This window comes from Falco punctatus, assembly GCF_963210335.1.
Source record: "Falco punctatus genome assembly, chromosome: 2".
Taxonomy (NCBI): Eukaryota; Metazoa; Chordata; class Aves; order Falconiformes; family Falconidae; genus Falco; species Falco punctatus.
In genome coordinates, this window is record NC_137581.1 from 109,221,019 (window position 1) to 109,241,194 (window position 20,176).

General features: G+C 39.0%; 1 protein-coding gene across 10 annotated transcripts in view; it reads right to left on the reverse strand.

The window, feature by feature from the left end:
- ROBO1 (roundabout guidance receptor 1) overlaps window positions 1–20,176 on the reverse strand; it is a 742,961-nt gene that overhangs the window by 31,748 nt on the left and 691,037 nt on the right. For 8 of the 10 annotated variants that reach the window (XM_080374482.1, XM_080374481.1, XM_080374483.1 and 5 more), the window contains 5 exons: window positions 18,267–18,498; window positions 16,857–16,978; window positions 13,248–13,419; window positions 5,922–6,119; window positions 2,473–2,499 (listed from right to left, as the gene is read on the reverse strand). In XM_080374482.1, the coding sequence (XP_080230608.1) occupies window positions 2,473–2,499; window positions 5,922–6,119; window positions 13,248–13,419; window positions 16,857–16,978; window positions 18,267–18,498 (751 nt within the window). The remainder of the gene's footprint in view (window positions 1–2,472; window positions 2,500–5,921; window positions 6,120–13,247; window positions 13,420–16,856; window positions 16,979–18,266; window positions 18,499–20,176) is intronic. The other 2 variants (XM_080374479.1, XM_080374486.1) reach the window with 1 other exon arrangement.

Consider the following 20,176-nt stretch of genomic DNA (forward strand, 5'->3'; position numbering starts at 1 on the left):
CTAGTCTTAGCTCCAACAAAGTTTTATATTTCAGTTCTGTTCTGCAAAACACAAAACACGCGCGTATCACTTCAGAAAGCAGGAAGCCATACATCAGGTTGAACTTATCCTTAACATAACTCTGCTGACTTCAGTGGAGTTACTCTGTGGAAGAACTTAGGTCATATATTTATTTCACGAATGGGTAGATGGTAAAGCTTTGCTCTACCTTATTATTTTGGTAAGATTAAAGAGGTATTGTGATTCTATAACAGATCTTACTTCCAGTGTAAACAATGGCTTATTACAGCTGAACCTACTGCAAAAACACCCTCCTTCTGAATGTTACTGAACCGTATTCGTGGAACAAGCACACTCTAAAAGTCCACAGATGCTTCAAATTTTATAACATTTTACTATTGGATTTATTAATGATACTCTTTTATCTAAAAATTTAAGAGTATAAATCTTAGTAAAAAACGTATGGCAGAAAGAATACTCCCTAAATTAGAAGGAAGAGTTTTGCTAGCTTTTCAGAAGCATTACACATTAACAAAGTGGATTTCCACATGCATTTATTGGTTGCCATGGATTGCATAACCTTCACAGGAAGCATAACGGTTGAAAAGTTATTTTTTAGGATGCAAACACCCAAGAAGAAACACTGATATAAATTCTGCAGTTTTGCATTGGGTTTGGCAAAGGGTTAAGGAGATTGTCTTCCTGCAAATGCTGATGGATTCTACATTTTCCAGCTAGGTATGTGTTGAAAAAAAGCAGCCAAATTCTGCTCTTTAGAAGAACTCCAAACTGGGAGTCTGCAAGAGAGAGATAAATGCTGGCAGTGATTACAGTAACAGGATTAAAATGTAGGATGCATTGCTACAGGTAAGTCATTTACTATTGGTAATGCTAAAGAAGAGGGTCTGGTTCCATTTAAAGTCAATGGAACTAACAACTGGGATCCTGGATTGAAAAAGGATTATTCCCCCCCCCCCCCCCCCCCCCTTTAAATGTTTTACATCTGTGGTTTTTTTCCAATTTCTTCTTTAAAAATCTCAGTGCTATTTATTTTGCTGCTTTGATGTATCTATCTTATGGAGACCCGATATTTTCTTTTAATGTTAAGAAGCCAACTAGGACAATATAAGTTTGTTAATCTACGAACCTCTGCAGAATTTCAGTAGTGTGCAACACTTGTGATTGCAATAGTAGCCCTCTGTTAAGCCAATTAAAGGAACAGCAAAATAATAATAGTTTGAAATAGTGTCCACCGTGGACCTCAAAGGACTCCAGAAACACTACGGGCCACTCCGGCTCATGTCGAACAGTAAGCAACTCCGCTGAACATAACGGGATGACTTTTGAAACAAGATACTATTCAATGTGATTAAAAGCACATGGATAAGAATCTAACCCATTGCGACTGGGTCTGCGTGGATGAACGCAGAAGGACATGAGCTTGCTTCATCTGCGGTCCAACTTGGATGGATGTAACTCAGCCGCTGCCCAGGGGCCACATTAGTACTGTGCTGGTGTTGAGCTAATATGCCCTGCTAATATAAGTGGGCAGAGGAAGGGGTGGGTGGGTTTTACCCTGCTGGGATATACGTCCTGCGAGTCTCACAGACCTCTTGTGAAAATAAGGGGCTTAGAGCAAAGGAGGGATAAGCACCCTGTCTGTTCACTCAGGCTTAGCTAGGAGTAATGCATGCAGTATACTGGTGGGCACTGAGTATGTTGAATTATATCTGCTGTAGAGGAAGAGCTGCTCAGCTGCCAGACTGTGGGACGGGCTGAAGGTCAGCTCTACAAAACGGCATGGCTCTTACGGACTTCGGTGAGTGATGGCTCAGGTTATGTCATATTTTCTACATTTCCAAAGAAAAATGAATAGAAAATGATTTTAAACCCACCCTGAATTTAAAATGCACCTCTGTTTATGTAGAACAGGATGACTGTTTTACAATTTCAAAGCACAAATACAGTTTAAGGCAGCAAGCAAAGAAATCCAGCCACTGTAACACTTTGATTTTCTGAATGTTCCAAAGCAGAAAACTCCTAGGTCACTGGATTAACGCAAATTCAGAGGAAAGAGAAGAAGCAAATGTTTCACCAAGTATAATCCCACTGAATCCCTTTCAAGTCAGCATCTGGGCTCTGCCAAGTCATTCCTCCTCCATCAGAAGCACCTTTTGCATCACTAGATACAGAAGGTCACACCCAGATTGTACAAGCTGATGAGATCATGCTACAAAATGGCATGCTTGCATCAAGTGGTATGGTACAAAATGGTACACACAAATAGAAAAAAGTGTTAGCTCCAAAGCAAATATACACTACATGAAGAACAAAATAATGACACTTTCATTAATAAAATTGTTTAAAAACCACCTTCAGAACAGCTGGGCTGGTTATGTCAGAAAAAGAAAAAACAGTACCACAAACACATGCTAAAGTAACAAAGAAGGGGGGAAAAGTGCAAATATATACCTGTTGGTGTGAAGGTAAAAGACGGGACTGAAAAATCAAAACAAAATACAAACTGGTTATTAAGCTGAAGAGAGAAAGGGAAACATACCACATTAGTATAAATCTAGCAGACAGCTGAACATAAAACAAATGTATATAACTAACCCAGTAGTTCAGTCACATTGATATAGAAATAAAATTAAATTTGCGATTCAGAAAGAAGCTTGTCTCTGCAAGTACTATTCTGAAAAAAAAAAAAAAAAAGGAAAAAAAAACAACAACCAAAAGAATAAAGCTTGATACTCTACTGTGCTCCTGAGGGGGCTGGACTGGACTGTGGTTTAGTCTTTCAAATACCCGTCAGTTTGGTATTTTAAGTTTTCCTGAAAATCCTAGCACAAACAAAACCCCCACACTGTTAATCATTTTAGAATGCAGAATGACAAATTCCTTAACAAAGCCTTATCAAGGTCCTATTGAATCTTATCTGCAGTTCACTAAGTAAATGCTCATTACACTGAACTAACAGGCACACTCAAGTATTCAGTAAGGAAATAATAATCATATAAAGGAACAAAGAGAACTGCTGTTTTACTGTCTCTGAATGAAGAATGGCACCAACTCTCACTGTAATAAAGGCACTAAAATCTACTGCAGCAATTAGTTTTTGTTTTCATAGACAAGACTGCTAAACAGAGTTATTATCTTTCTTAAATAACCACAAAAAAGATAAAAGATCTCTCTAGATGTAACACCCTTCTACCTTTCAACCCTTGGCTTTAAGTGGGAAAGGTTAACAGCGGAACAATGACATTGCTTGACAATCCTCACCCTCACAGCTACTATAAATCCTCTCCGGATCAATAGGGTCTCTAATCCAAATACAGAGCACCAGCATCTGCTCTTCCTATTAGCACATGCTCCCCCTCCTGTTGACAAGACAGCACAGTTTTTCTGTCACTGATGGGCAGAAAAAGGCTAACATTGCCCTTTTCGATCTAATGACAGCAAAGAAAAATATAAGAAAAACAAAATATTCAATGAAAGTAGCCTTGAGGCAGAATTTGATCAGCAAACCTGGCACAGAAAAAAAGTTCTGGCTAAGAGAACAACTGCTTAATCTCATTTTTACAGTAACTCTGATGTTTTGGGGGGTGGCCAGAGTGTCTTTGTTGTTATAATTCAGGATGTACTGTAGTTTTCCCCTGCTTTTACAGAGTCAATTTATTTCCAGGGATATGACACTAAGCAAAAAAAAAAACCAAACAAAAAAAAAAACACCAAAAAAAAAAAAAAGAAAAACCTCTGCGCATTTGTCCATTTCAGGCTTCATTTGTAGAACTGCTCCTTATCTTGGGAATTCCATTGTATTTTCTTTGAGCTAGGTCTTTTCACACAGTCAAGTTTAATTTAGCTATACTCAAAAATATAGAACCATAGTAACAAGCTTTCATTAAAATAGAAGGTGCATTTAAACCAGAGCTATTCAAAAGAATCAAGTGTCTCAAAATTAATTTGCAAGCACAATGACATGAAAAAAAATCTTAAACTACTGTCTCTTTACTCTTCCGTGAGCTAAGTACTAAACCTATTTAGTTTCTTAAGGAACTGAGGAACAGATGAACAGAGGTTCAACTCCACACACAGAGCTTCTATTAATAAACTCTTCTGAGTGTGTAACAGTGCTAGTACAATATGTATGTGTGGGAGTAGTGAAGTATTATAACAGATGTCAGGCCTGAAGCTAAATATAAAAATAAATAAGTAAATGCAAGACTGAAGAAAGTTTGGGCTTGCAGTTATGACTTGATGCACTGCGGAGTGGCAAAATACTTTGCAATATGTATTTCACCAAAGATGGCTTTTTTTCTTGAAGAATACTTGCTAATGGAGATGCAGACCCTACTTTTCTGTATATTTTCTTTAAAATCCCTACCAAATTACACGAAAGATATTTTTACAGATATTGATAAACACAGCTGTTTTGAACAATAGCTCATGTCATTAAAGTAACCATTTTTAAGGACAAATTGTATGCCTTTTTACTTAATCATAGGTACTGCTGAAAGCACAGTGATGTTAGTTTGATAGAACTGTAGAAAGGCAGCGTGGCAGCATGCTATTAGTAAAACAAAACAGCGCAGGTCAATGCAGCAGTATGTCGGGGTCTCTCCTACCTAGGAAATCCCAGCAAAACAAAATCAAAGGTGAAATTCATCCCTGGTTTCTGTGGCTACAACTCTGCTACAACTGCTGTGCCTGAAGTCTACTGCAAGCACTGATACTTTAATAGCACAGAGGACACCCAAAATCTGCAACACTCCAAAACTATTTCCATGTTTCCACTCACTCAGTTGCTATTTTCTGCACTGCTTCTTTTGCATAGCAACACACTGCTACTGTTTAAAAACATTTGTTATATTGCCCATTTATCTTGCCCATCACATATGCATTCCCGAAGCGACTAAAGAACATGATCTCATGACACCATTCATACATGAAGGTGTGTGCACCTTTTAAGCCAAAGTCTATCTTTTGATTACTAAATATCATATATTCTCCTTCTAGTCCTTCAAAAGCAGGACGTCCCATTTTCTGATTCATTCCAGAATTTATGGTTCTTACTCTATGAGTGCCTATGAGGTACTGCTTTGAAATTTAATGAACTGTAGCTTATTGAATTCAGCTTTAACTTCAGGGCTTAATCAAAAGATTATTGCATCAGGAGAAAGCAAGTTTTTGTTCCAGAAGATCTTCCAGGTAGAGATTCTAGTTTTGTTTGCTATAGAGTACACTGTAAAGCCCTGCTTGGCCAGTGACAATCTGGTATAAAAGCTTATCAATAACATGAAAACGAAGAGTGCTTTAAGTTAGTCCCGCTGCTGCCATTCTAACTGAATGCAGATGCAAGATGTGATAGCCCCAGAATTCAGTCCCAGCAAAGGGTCTCAAAACAGCATTTACGGAAGAGCCTTGGAAAGTATTACTGACTGTTGTGCTTTTGCAAACAGCCACTTCACCACATCCCCCTGGAACACAAGGGAACCCAGCTACACGCACCAGAAGCGTTACTGAAACGTACACCACGGTTAGCGTTCTCAGCAGCAAGCAAAGGACTGAACAGGAGGGACGGCAAACCACCATCCACTTAGCTCCTTTTCAGCTGGTACAGCGTCAGGTAGCAATGGCATATTGGAAGCTCCCGGCCTTAAATCCATCTTTACATTTCTCATTTGTAGGAGTATCTTTACGTAAAGCTAGTCTAGGTATTTTGCTAAAGGCTTATGCTTTAAAGCCAGGTTTCAACGTTAATAGTTGCTTTCTGCATCGGCTCCTGATCCATACTTCCTGAAAGCATTGAAGTAATTTGATAATTCCTGCGTTGAGTCTTAGAAGAACAAGAAACTTAAAATAAATAGCCAGTAAACAGGCATTCAGCACCCAGCAGACTGAAATATGTAATACGGCACCTTTTCTGATACCCGCGTAAGTACTAGTGAGTCCATTTCGCTTCTTCCTATGGCGATACAACCAGATGCTGAAGACCATAAGGATAATCCAACAGGCTGCACCAATTCCAGCAATAAAGGCTGGCTGCTTTACTACGTCAGAAATCTGCTGGGCTAAACTGACTTGATCTTCTGAAGACACAGGGTTTCCATGAGAATCTGAAAAAAAAAAGACACCCAAAATAGCCAATTAATTGGATTGAGTAACTCTAAAAGGCAGCATGAAAAGAACGGACATCACCAGTTTTTCAAGGAAAAATCCTTAAGACTCCTTCAAAATCTCTATTTACACGTCTAGATAGAAATGGTTTGTTTTCCATATGAGACAGATACCTCCAGTCAGCTACCCCAACATCCACTCTTGTAACTGAAAATCACAGAATTACAAATTCAAAGTACATTCACATGAGGTTGGTACTGAGGGATAAATTTTAATTTAGCAGTTCCTGACAGATGACTTAAATCTTGTATTACACATTCTAATGTACTCTTTGTAGTCTCTCACTTTGACCTCAATTAAAGAAGACTGAATATTTAAAAGGATGTAAAGACGTAAGAGCACAAAATAATCAATCCTGCCTTCTTGACTTGCATGAAAAAGCTATAGAGTAACTAAAAAATGAGTTATGAATTGGTAAAAACAATCACATGTTCTCATTATTACTGAACAAGCAGCCCTTTTCAAATACAATTTATCCTTAAATATCCCACTTGAAAATAAAGAATGTGTTCTTTTTCCACGTATTTTTAATATTATTTTTTTTAATAGAGAAAACACCTGTAAAATCAGTCTTTTCTACTCTTTCTGTACTGAACCTTTACAAGAGTCTTCTAGGAACAGCAGTAAGAATATTCAGTTGGTGACCAATGCTTTCTACCTGAATTGAAGCAACTCAAAGACGAAATACTGCCGTCCTGTTTTTTTACCACTACAGTGAGCACTTACTGGAAATTTCATTACTGCACAGGCGGAGGGCAAGAATTCAAAACCTTTACTCAGAGCGGATATTGCTTTACACATTCCGCAGCTTAGCCTTTGAAATACCCATTTTTTTTCACTCTTGTGTAAATCCAACATTTAATGGCTTTATGCTATGGGTAGTGACATCAGATTCAGAATGAGAGATTAGTGTTTAAGGAGAAAGGTGCTGCTACTAATTCTATTAATACAACCTATATAAGAAATGAAAAGGTATTTACTTAAGAAAACAAACTTTTTCCCTACAAACTAAGAAGTGAATAGATTTTAATTATTTTTTTTTTTATGGTGACATGTGTTGCACAATTCCAAAATAAGCCTAAATAAAATATAAGAGACTGCAATACAAACAGGAGATGGAATCGCAACAAACGATACAAATAATAAACCTCCTCTGGAAAAGGATACCTTTTTTGAATGGGAAATGGTTAAATTATAACACCTTCTTCCAGTGAAGAATTCCAGACGTCAGTTTTTGCAACGTTGAGGTCAAATACCTATTTTGCTGAGGCATCACCACCACTTTTGACTGCTACCTTACTGGAAATTATATTTCATACTTCAGGTCCCTTTATCCTCTGTGATGCTAAGTGCACTGCCTAGTCTGAAAGTTCACCAGACAGACTAATTTTTTTCTTACTAATACACCCTTTGTGTCTGCTGGGTTTGTAGATTTCATGCCTATTTGTGCAATGTTAAGATGGGTTGCTTCAGATTTTATGGAGACAGCCAAGTGGAGTTCCACACAAGTGGCCAGATGGGCTTAAATATATAAAGTATACTGTGACCAATGCATTAAATCTGTCACTCTCTATTCTCATCTTTTGTCTCTTTGCAGCTGAGGCCATATTAAGATATGAAAACTTGCATCATCGGTCTCTTTGCAAAATGAGTAAGCTTATTACTTCTGTATTTTTAAACAGCTACACTACCTCGTACATCTTAATGGAATAGAACAAAAGATTTCCACAGAACCTGTGGTCCTGAATAAATTTAGAAGATTGATACATATTTTTCCTCTAATCCTTTACATACATATATATATATATACACACACACACACACACACATAAGAAGAATAAATCCGGGGCAGGAGGTAGGGGAATAATCGAAACTCAAAAGCCAAATAAGAATGTTTTTTAAACATGTCAACAATTCAGCCATACAGAAAGACAGCATTTTCATAGATACAAACATTTTTTTGTATAGAAATTGCTCAGGACATCACTCAGTCAATGCATGCCTGAAGCTTACAAAATACTGAAAAATCACTTTGAACATTTATTGTTCTAATTTTTAATTAAGATGCATTTCATGGTATTATTTTGCTAGCCATTGCAAGCATAAGAACAGCATAATGATATATTTGCTTTTAAGAAATTAGGCTTATGGCATGTCATACATGGGTGGACCGTTACAGCCATTACATTAAATTAGCTGGTATATATTTAGACGCATGGTGAAGAGAAAAATGCCTATGCGTTCATGTACAGTCACATATAACAGCATCATAGAACAGAAGATGGAAGGGCTTTCAAGAGGCCACATTTGACTCATGTCCTGCTCCTCTTATAATGCAAAAATAGAATGTAAGCTAAATATAAAGCAAAGGGAATGAAATCTAGTGAACTTCTCATTACTAAAGATTTCCAAGAACATTATCTTGGAAGTCTTTCTTTGCGAAGGGCATCTTCTTTTTCCATAATAGTCCTGTGACATCCTGAATGATCAGTCAGGAAAAAAGGCTCTTGAACTAAAAAAAAGTACTTTTTCCTCATCCCAGGAAACTTCTGGAAGCTTTGACTGAGATATAAATGGCTCATAATCAGCATTCCTGTTCCTGCTTGCACTTTTCAGGGAGACGTGCCAAAATAATAAGTGAACATAAACATTCTACAGCAAAGCGCATCTTACTGCCAGAGCAGCAGCCGCAGCGTTTAATGTACTTGAAAAATGCCTCAGAGCTGTTGGAGCAGGCTGATCGCACAGCTCCCTGAAACCACCATATTATCACCGTGACTCACCCCTTCTTCTTCTAGCCCAAGATAAGAGCTTCTTTTTAATCACAGATAATGTCGCTGTGGCTATGGCTCACAAGCTACCCGATTTGACTGTCTTGAAGCTCCAAGTTTCAAACTTCAATGAAAACTAATTAGAGTTTACATTGAGAAGAACTGGGACCTCTAATTCTCTAATGTTGAATATTCATATAAATAATAATAATGTAAACCCCAACATTTAAGTTGTTAAATGTTAAATAAAAGATTAACATACAATTAAGATTGGAATGCTGAAATTTCAAAAAAGACACATAATTTCAAATTCACAGGTGGGCAAAGAACCTTAACTTTGCCCTATGGAATGGTGTACAACCTATGGAACGGTACTTTTCCATATGTCTGTCTCATTTAGTATAGAAAATCTACAAAGAGTAAGTAGGAAGATTTAAGTTTTGTTGACTTTGCTAATCCTGGAAATTCAAAACTTGCAAAACACCTGGAATATATAGACATGTCTGAGTGTTTCCTCAAATATACATGCATGATGCAATAGTATATCTTTGGTAAAGTATTATACCAGGTTAAGAATATGCTGTTTTGTCTCCTTTCTAGTTATATACATTCCCCAAACTGGAAAAATATCAGGTTTGCACTTTAATCTTGTAACATACGGTTTGAGGAAACAGCACCAAATTGGTTTGGAAAGGTTTGTTGTGAGGAAAAAAAAAAGGTTACTTTCTTTAGGTCGGTTGCAGGCCACAAGACAAAAATATCAACAAAAAAACCCTTGCAACTATCACACTAGAAGTACTTGAAGGGCTGACAGAATAATATTCCCGAAGGCATGCTAGCTAGTTTACAAATCACTTCTCCTAAATGAAGCAATTAGAATAATAAAAAATGCAATGAGACTTTCTTCTGTTTTGTACACTTGAGACATCCACTGGTTGGATAACGCACTCCAGATTGAAAATAATTGTGCAGACTTAATAAATAGCTGCACACTGTATATGCACACAAATTACGTGTTTAACAGTAACACTAACTGCAGCTTCTCAGAGCTGGTACCCTGAACAGAGTATGTTGCAATACGTTCCGATTGCACTAGTTATTTGCCAACAAGTAGAGGTAATAATGCCAAGCTATCACAGCTAGTATCCCATCACTGTACAAAAGTTAGGTGAGAGATCAGAAAAAAAAAAAATTAAAAATGGTGATAATTCCCACCATTCTGTATGGAGCATTTTTGTAACCAACGTCCTGAAATTACGCATCGTGACAAGAAAAGAAGTTCTATCAAAATTTGATGATTTTTCCTTGACAGCACAGTATTAAAAACATAATATAGTGAGCTGTGGCTAGCTCTCATGAAATACATTTTTTTTTTCTTAACACCAAAGTCATGCAGTCTTTCTTCATGTAAAATACCAACTTTTCTTTTAAAATAAACAAACAAATAGTTTTCCAGTCCTTGGAATTCCACAGAAAGCTTTAAAAGGTCATTCAAAAGCCAAGAGGAAAATTCAAAAGCCGCAAGGGGAGGGTTTTAAGAAGACACATAATTTTTCAGTCGATCTCATGATTTTAAACACAGAAAGGTGAGTTCTGAATAACAAGGAAGTAGATTGTTGGCTTGTCCCTGATGGCATGGGAAGTTTGGGGTATTGCAGCTCCGTGAGCTGCTTCATGTCAGCTGAGACGTGGAAAATGAAAGCGCTTTGAACTTACAATTTGTACCTGTCTTTGTAACAGGTTAAGCGTGTGCACAAGGTCATTTATCACAGCTCAGCTGATGCATGGGACTGCAATTGCACGCCTCGGCTCTCAGAGAATCCAATGTCTCCTGTCCTCCCTTCTCGTTCTGGAAGCTGGCCTCCCAAAGGTGAAGCTTTCTTCTGCTGTACAGCTGGCTGAAACTGCCCAGGCGTTTCTCACAGCCACAACCCCGGCAGCACCCTGCCGAGCACCCAGGCTCAAAAGTGAGGTCGCTGCACCAGACAGTAGGCTACACTGAGGGAGAAAAACTCTTTGGATGGTCCAGAGCCAGCCACAGCCTCATGTTTTTGCAAGAAAAACACATTGTAAGGAGATGAAACGTTTGATTTTAATGAAACATTCTTAAGAAAAACAAAAACAAAACCAAACCCCTCTGAACATCTAAATAACATCATATATCCTGTTTCCAAACATGGAATTCCTAATGAGTTAATTATTATTATTTTTTTTTTTTAAGCTATGGATTGCACTAATTCAGCTATCAGAAAAAGATTTCCTGAAGGAACAGTTGGGATCAGTGACAGAAATGTAGAAACCTGAAGTTGCCAGTGGCAAAAATGCAGGTACAGGAGGGCAGGGCTCTCCCAAGCCTTCTTCCCCCCATCCCTGGCCTCCCTTCCCTCTCTCCATAACCATGTAATTAATTGCTGGTGAAAAGCGCCAGCTGATGACATCAACAAATTAATTATCTTTCTTCAGAAGAGCTACCAGAAAAACTCCAGTGTCTGCTCCACACCCATGCTGGGAGCACATCTAAGAACGAGGAACGCCATTCCTCGCGGGGGCTGCAGGAGAACTTGTATCACAAGGTAGAGTTAAGGAAGCTGCAGCCATCCTTCTGCCTTGTTGATTTTAGGTTGATCTGTGCTACTAAAGGGTACTCCTTTTAAATTTAAGTACTAGTTTTCCGCAGCCTCCTCCAGCTGCTGAAAGGGCTGCAGCACTATCTAGGTATGTCTTTGTGCTGCTTCTAGTGGCATGGATGTCCACAAGACTCCTGCCTCCAGGTCTTTGCCAGGTAACAACTAAATTATGGGATTTTTACTACCATACATGTAGATCTGGCCATGCCATCTAATTAGAAGTAAGCAATACAGACTATGAAAGCAAACCCAACCACAAGAAAAATATAGATTCTGCCAGACTTGCACATTTGAACACCCTCTGAGGTGTGTGACTGGTTCATGCTTTCTAACATAGTGTCAGTAAAGGCCAGGAACCCAGAAGCAGGCAAAAATTTTACCCGGACAGAGACTAATTTGTTTCTTTTTAAGCTTATCAAAATCCCCAAGTGATTTAAGTTCCATTATAAAATTCACCTTCATTTAGCATTTGTTTATCATCAGAGAAAAGGTGAGGGGGAAGTGGTTATAAAGTTTTTGGCTCTGAACATCAAGGTTATTTTGCACTCATAAGCCTCACTAATTCAAAATTTTCAAAATTTAAGCCATACAGAACAAACAACTGTGACTGGAAAGCTGGCTGTAGGAAGCTGTGAACGGTGGCTGGCTGCGGGAAAGAACAATCCAACATGTAACTGTGGGCTTTTGCACATATTAATGCAATGTCATATAAGCCGTGTGTAATTTTGTCATAAAAGCTCTATTAATGTAATTGGGAATCATACGCCTATTTTAGTTAAATAAGTTAAAGATGATCTTCATTTTAATAGCCAAGGAAATGCACACGTAATTTTCCAGAGAATACATCAGTTTGTCGGTCTGGTTTTCACATGCAGTAATTATAGATTTTTAAACATAAAAAGTGAGATAAGAAGGAAGATCTACTAATGATACAGAGAGAAACAGGACATAAAGTCCAAAGCAACATGTCAGTTTGCTTTCACAATTATATACTGTAATGATAAGGTATTTTGATACTGGGATACTGGTAAAGCAGCATATGACTATACCTAGAGCTACTTTAAATAATCTTCAACTAACCAACAGCAAAGATGCATTTCTCCCAGATACATCCAGGAGCAATGCCTCTGATCTGCATTCATGACAGAGAGATGCTGGGTGTAAACGAAGTTAGGAGGTCAAGATTATCGTAAATAATCTGTGTACCTCTTTTTCCTGTACTCAGGTTGTTTACTAGCTTTCACACACAGCAGATACTTACTGTGCTTAACTTTGACATGCTCTTGGTTTTTTGCTTTGATAAAGAAAGATAAAATCTGATCAAGACAAATTATATCCCTAAACTAAAGTAAGACAACACTTAGTGATTCATACTTCCCTACTTGTTTTATTACACCAGTCTTAAGTGTGAAAATTCACTTTGAAGAATCAATAACTGAAAAGCATTGCTGAATTGGAACATTAAAAAACACTGTGTTGTTATAAAACCATCTTTAGAATGCAGTTCTAAGGCAAGTTTTAAACCAGAAATGCCAAATCCTGCTATTCTAGAGATCAAGTAACACTATCTATTTCACTTGTCTCGCAAGTATTTCTGGTGCCATAAAAGAAAAAAAGCAAACAAACAAAAATCATTGAGACCAATAGGTAGGATTACCAGCAGGCTTACCTAATTGGATAAACTGGGGATCGCTTTTCACTCCAGGTCCTGCCCCAGTACTTGCGGCCACTTCCACGCTGTATCGAATACCAGGAACTAGGGAGGGGATGACTACAGAAAAGGTGGAACCATCTACCGTCTTGTTTATATGGTATCGACTTTCATTGCCAAGACACCAAACCTGCAGGGAAGGAAGTGCACGGTACGTATACATGTTCAAAATTCAACATCGAAGGATAAGTAGAAGGAAGGATGACACATTCCTTCCTGCTGGATAAAGAACCTTAGAATTTGCCACTACTCTAATCTGGTCACGAATTGCTGTCCTAGGCACTATGAATACTGAAAAGATACTTCTTGTTCCAAAGAGCAGTTCCAACTACTAAAATTATTTGATGGGTTATTCGTAATTCATTTACAGTTCAACCAGTGACATCAGTGCTAATAAAACTAAAAGAATTAGTAACACAGAACAAACAAGGGAAGCCCCATCGCCAAGAACTGGTCACCTAAACAACAAAGTAAGAGCATTCAGTTAAATGAATTTGCAATTCTCCTGTTCAGGAATCATATGTCAAGCAAAGGCTTTCTTCACTGAAGTGCAAGGGCAAGTCTTTCATCACATGACATCACAAGAGAATCGATGTCATGCTGGAATCCAGATGTTATTTTTTAAAAAAATATTAAGAGACAACAGCATGGCATCAGGTCTCATTTTTTGGTTCAGATCAGGACACAGGTCTAACGACCTCAATGCGCCCCTTTATAAATTATATCAATGATACTAAATGATTGGGAGAAACAGTATGATGAGATATTTTTATCCCCTCAGGCCTGCACCATTGATGTGGCAAATGCTTTTAAGAATATAGTTGAACTCCCAACTGCTATTAAAGGTGAAGCAGCAGCTAATCTAGGTCTGCTAAAAAACTAATGAAGCCATGTTGATTTCCTCTTTATTACTTTCCCACAAATGTATTGCTCTACAATGAATATTTATCCAGAAAGTTAGTTAAATTCAGTACCTTATCTGTAAAGAAGCAATATTTCCTGAGAACAGCAGCATTTCTGAACGTGTGCTGATTGTACACAGGAGGGATGATTTTGCTTTTGACTTATGGAGCTCCTAAAAGATGCAGTACCCAGACAGCTGCTCTTAATCCCGTGTGCAATTCTGCCGCTGTGGGGATTGCCAGGTGAGTGGGCCAGAGTTTCATGTGCAGAACAGCTGCCAGGGCCCTTCCTGTAGAGCCCTTTCTGCTGGACACTGCAAACGCTATTCCACCTTCAGGACATTTTAAGACCCTTTTCCCTTCTCTGGATGCCAGGGATTGAAAAAGGGCTGGTGGGACACTGTGAGGATCTGAAACGTATTTTAAGCTCCTTTGCAATAGAACCCCAACAGCATATACCGCTGCTGCAGGTCAGAGCACACGAAGAGAAGAGAATCTCCTTTTTATATTCTGATACAAACTAGACACTGTTTCAGTCAGTAGCAGTAGTAGAATTATTAGTATTAATAGTAATATTGCTCTAAAATCCTAAAACATGGTCCATGGATATGCTTTTATGTAAATAAGAACGCCATAAAGTTAAGAACAGAAGATTTAAATCTACATTTTGACTTAGGTCATTTTCACAGAAATTGTTACTGCCACCTCGTACAATGTTGGGTGTGCAAACAACAAAACCAATTTATTATGTACTTGTAACTGCTCACTACTAATTAATAAATAATAAATTCATAATTCATTTGTTCTTGGGTGCTCAAACACATGGAAAAATTCACAAAACAAGAATGTCAGGTTAAACATCAGGTTGTTCCGTGCTTGCCTGCTATATTTAATTGCACACCTAAACAGGCAAGTGAAAAATAACTTTAAAAATGTAATGAAGGAAGGAGGAATTCACATTATAATAGACACATAAGTGAAGAAAGAATTAGTATAATGAGAATTTCTAACTTCATGTGCTAGGAAAGGAGGGAATGATTTCTGCTGTGATTTGAATTTTCTGGCCTTTTGTGTGTGCAACTGTCATTTCTTCAGTTAAGATGGTATCCCCCTGCCTATTTGTTTTATCCTTTAATGAAAGTAGGTACACTCTTGCCTTAGATCAGAGTTGCTGAGGAAACAAAGAATTCCCCCACATATGCATACCTTTTTTCTAGGAGAAAAGAGGAGATAGGAAAATAAAGAGGAAAGGAAAAAGAGAAAATTTTGCCGGACTCCTATTTTTTTTTTTTCTCTTGTTATTAGTTCTGTATTTATTTAGCATTTAGACAAAAACTCTAATTACATATAGCAACTGAAATAACACTCTGCGCATGGTAGAAAGCACAAAGGATGGCATCCACACAATAAATGTAGATGTGAAAGGTGCCAGTATGCCATCTACTGCTACACAAGCACTACAAGAGGCTTGCTCCTACACCTGATAGCCTTTTACCTCTGAACGCCAGGAGGTATGTTAGGTATTAGAGCCACTGGGAAAGGTGAGTTTCCTGACTTTTATTGTTTTGTCCTTACAACCTTAACATTTCTTTGATGCAGTTTCTTGATGGAAATAATTCCTTCTCTTCAGCTCAAGATCTGTCTTTAAATAAAATAACTTTGCAAGTATTTTTTTTTCCCCGTTTACATTATATATCTGAAACTAAGCCATAAACCGATTTTCTTTAACAGTTGACCAGGTTCTGAAAGGCATTTTATTATTCTAAATTGACCATGAAGCTTAGCAATCTTTTCCCTTTCCCATTTCTACCGAGATAAAAAAAGCTGAATGAGTTTTGATGGCTAGGAATATATGCCTATAGCACAGAGTTTTAACCTGAAAAATAGCCAAGACATTCTCATTTGAAATAATTTCTCAATAATGTGCATTTGCAGGAGACTAAAACCAAAGATCCTGCCTCTCTGTGGCTATAAAGCTTACTTGATATCCACAACCAGACATTTAAAACATCTGCAGCTTGCTTCAGTTACTTTGCTATGTAAATTATCTCAAAACAGCGTGAACTGAAAATATAGTGTATGTTGCTGAATTAACTCCAAATAATAAATATTTTTAAGGTGCTTACAATTTGTTAAAAATTAAAGAGCGTAATGAGGCAGTGTTTGTGTGAAAGGAAAAATTTCTATACATTAAATACATTTATTATTATACAAGTACATTCTTTACTTGAGAGTTTCCCATTTGTTTTAACTACACAGTTACGCATAATTTACTCAGATCTTAACACTGTTAATTATTATCCCTGAGCTTTTCAACTCATTAAGCCTGTTTATATTTACTACCTCAGCCAATGTCTTTTGAGTCACAAAATGGTTCTCAAACAGGTATGGTTCCTTCTCTACTTGTGTGCGCATTTCTCGAGGTATAATGAAGGCAAGCAGGTAGTTGTTTTAATTAAGAGTGCTGACCCTTTGCTTTGATTTATGGAGCCCGCTTTAATTGCCTTGCCCCATCCAGACAGAATTCCTGAATACGGAGCTTGAATCAGTGATTTTTCTCTCTGGTTTGTCCTGGCCAACCAGCAGATGGCGCCAAGCACCCACGAACAACCCGTCACTACCTGGCCCATGCCCCCTGCCAGGGGACCCCCAGCGCCAGCGGTACCTTATACTCCTGAACCTTCCCGTTCTGGTTGTCCTCGGGGGGCGGCTGCCAGGTGACCACAATCGCTGTCCCATTCCCTTCGTTCTTAGTTACTGAAACACTTTGAGGTGGAGCACTAGGAGCTGTTCGGTTGGAAAGAAAGAAGGAACGGTGAAATTCGCGCGCAGAAGCGAGGTTTTTGAAGAGGAAGATGGTTTCTGGCCTACACAAAGGCTTTCTCTTACACCTCACCCTTCATTGAGAACAGTTCTTGCCCACAAGAGAAAGTAAGACAGAAGGAAACTGATGGGAACCTGCATCGAGATCCCCGAGTTCTGCCACAGGACAGTAAGTCACACTTGTCACCACCTCCCCAAAATCAGATACCCAGTACCTGAATGTCACGGTCCTGAGCACTGACTTACTCACTGGTCTGAAATCATCTCACCCAGGATAGACAGTTTTGAAAAATAAAGTCTATCAGTTGACTCCAATAGACTGCTAAATCTCGGTTCCTCTAGTGTGTACATTACGATTAACACAAAACTTACTAAAATATGGATTTATAATAATAATAATTCAATATTAAAATAACTTTAATAACGTTAAACAATAATTAATATTAATTTAAATCTGTATTAACAGATTTATACTAATAATTTATGTTCTGCATTTTAAATAGCCTTTCTAAAGACTGGATGCTTAGCTGATGCTTAGGATGGTGCAGTTAAGCACACCCAGCAGCAATAAAGCAGAGCTACCCGGCATTTCTGCTGGGGAGGGGAAAGGCTGCACATCCCAACAGAGGCACCAAAATCCCTATTCAGAGGCACTGCCCATCTTGCATACTCATTATGCCTGAGCAGCAACAAAAGGAAGAGCTTCACGAATCTTCTCTTTTTAGCACATGTATGAGATGGAAATACATAATTTAGTCCACTATCTCTGCTGCCCTCATTCATCTTTTCACTTTGTCTTCCTGATTGATCCAGATATAAAAGCCTTTGAAAACTGTGCCTTCCATTCCCTCTGCTATAGCTCTTTGATGATTTCTGTGGTGTCTGCTATCTACTCAAGATAGTGATTAGCAAGTGCTTGAATCTGACAGAAGTCACTTGTGACCAGATCATGAACTCAGCAGGGAGGAGTGCACACTGAAGTGAAGATAAAAAGCACATTTCCCATTGTGTGTCGGAGGAGATTTTTGCACATCCCTCTCTCTCCGTCTCTCTCACATGGTTCTGAATATTTACTTCTGTGTCACCAAACAATTCACCTAATGATCAGTCCGACACAGCCTCTGCTGCCGCAGATTGCTGTTCTCAAACAGCATGCACATCAAACAAAATCAAATAATGAACATATCAGAGGAAAGCAGGCCAGACTACTACTTCAAAAAGGAAAGATGAAGACAATCTGGCTCCTACTTGCCTTCTTCCAGGGTCTTTGCAAATTTCACTTCACTATCTGCTCCTTGAAACTCATTAAAAAAAGGACGGGCCTTGATTTCGTAGTTTACACCTTTCTTCAGCTCTGGAATGATAACGCTGTTTTTGGTTGGAGTCCTCACTTCAAAGATTAACCACTCTGACTCTCCGTAGGATGCCGGGGTAGGTCGGTACAGAATCTTATAGCCTTGAATATACTGGGATTGTTGGTCAACCTGGCAAGACAGCAGAACACACAACGCATCCTTTAACAAACACGACCCAGGAATGATGCCTGTGACACTGTGCATGGCCCTCAGACCATCCACCCGCTCATTTTATTCAGAGCAACAACACTGCCAAGGCAGATAAAGGTGGCTTGCAAATTACAGGCGTGAGTCACTAGTGCATTAATCTGTTTGAAGCCGGTAGAACCGTGCCGGTTTCTGTGGATTTATGAAGGCATTAAAGGGGGATAACGGAATTGTATAATATGCCCCAGCTCCGTGAAATGAACAGCCTTTGCATCTGCAGGGCCATGGAGCTCAGCACAGGGCAGGCTTGTGCCCACCCGCATCTGCCTGGCAGGGCAGGCACGGGGGGGGGGGGGGGGGGGGGGGAGGGCACGGGCAGGGGCTCTACGGCTCCACAAGTCAGGGTGATGAATACGGAGCTCAAAGAGAGAGCCTGCCAACTCTCCCGAGGTGTGGAAGCCTCCCAATATCCATGAAATGAGCAGCGCTTCCTGCCTGCTTCCTTCTGGAGAAAGGGAACGGGAAGGGCAGCCAGCTGGCACCGTCTCCATCGCTGTGCCGAGGCTGGGCTGTCAGAGGGCAGATCTGTCCCGGCTCTTCCTCCATGTCCACCCACGCAGCGGGAGCCGCCTCTGCTGGAGGCAAAGGGCTGTTCTGAGGGGGCTCTGAGAAGGCTCATAAAGCACAGTATGGTGACGCAGCCAAGGCTCGGAAAAGCAGATCAAAATGATCCTCGCTGGCCCTGAATGCTTTTTAGACCGAGGTGATTGCATATCACATGTATGGAAAAAGAAATCTTAATGTGAACCAGGGTGGGATTCCATGGTCAGCTGTAGCTGAAACAGAAAGCTATCTAATGGAACTGATCTCTCAATGATCAGTCACTTATTTTTTAATGGCTGGTTTCAATTTCTGATGAATAAGAAAATCCCGTAACAACAACAACATTTTAAAAAGTGCATCAAATTTTCCCTATTTTCAAAAATCTCACACAGTGATACAGTAAAACTGTTTGCTTGCAATTTTACTCCAGAAAGCAACATGTTTCATTTTTAATAATCACATAAAGAATGAGTGTGTTAACTGAAACTGAGGTAATGCTTATTTTTGAAATTGCAGAGAAGCCACAGGCCACCCCAGAGACTGACAAAAACTGCCTGTCTGGAAAAGGTTGTTCTGTAACTAAAGGTCAAACAAAATCGTGCTAGGCACTACAAAGATGTTTTAACATTATTAGTTTAAACAGGAGATTGCCTGCTGCAGGTGGCCGTGCTGCAGGTGACAGTGTAATTACCGTGCAACACAGCAGATACTATTTGTACTCTTGCAGCACCAAGGAGATCTGGTCATGGACCAGGACTCCACTGGGCTATGGCTCTTCTACAGAGTCAAAATGCCTTTTGTTCCTGTTCAAAATGTTCTGGCATGGCATGGCAGGGGTTACACCCTGTGCTTCCCTACACTGTCCCTGCCAACATATTGACATGTTCAGATGGAAGTCCTAAAAAGACCTCAAAGCTCATTCCCTTTGGTTGTATTCCTGCACCTGGTATAATTATCCCCCTTCTTCTCTTCATTCTGCATTCTATTTAAAACTGCTCTTCTTCGAATTACATTTTCTTATCTGACTGCTTGGTACTTGTAGTTTCACATGTTCTTT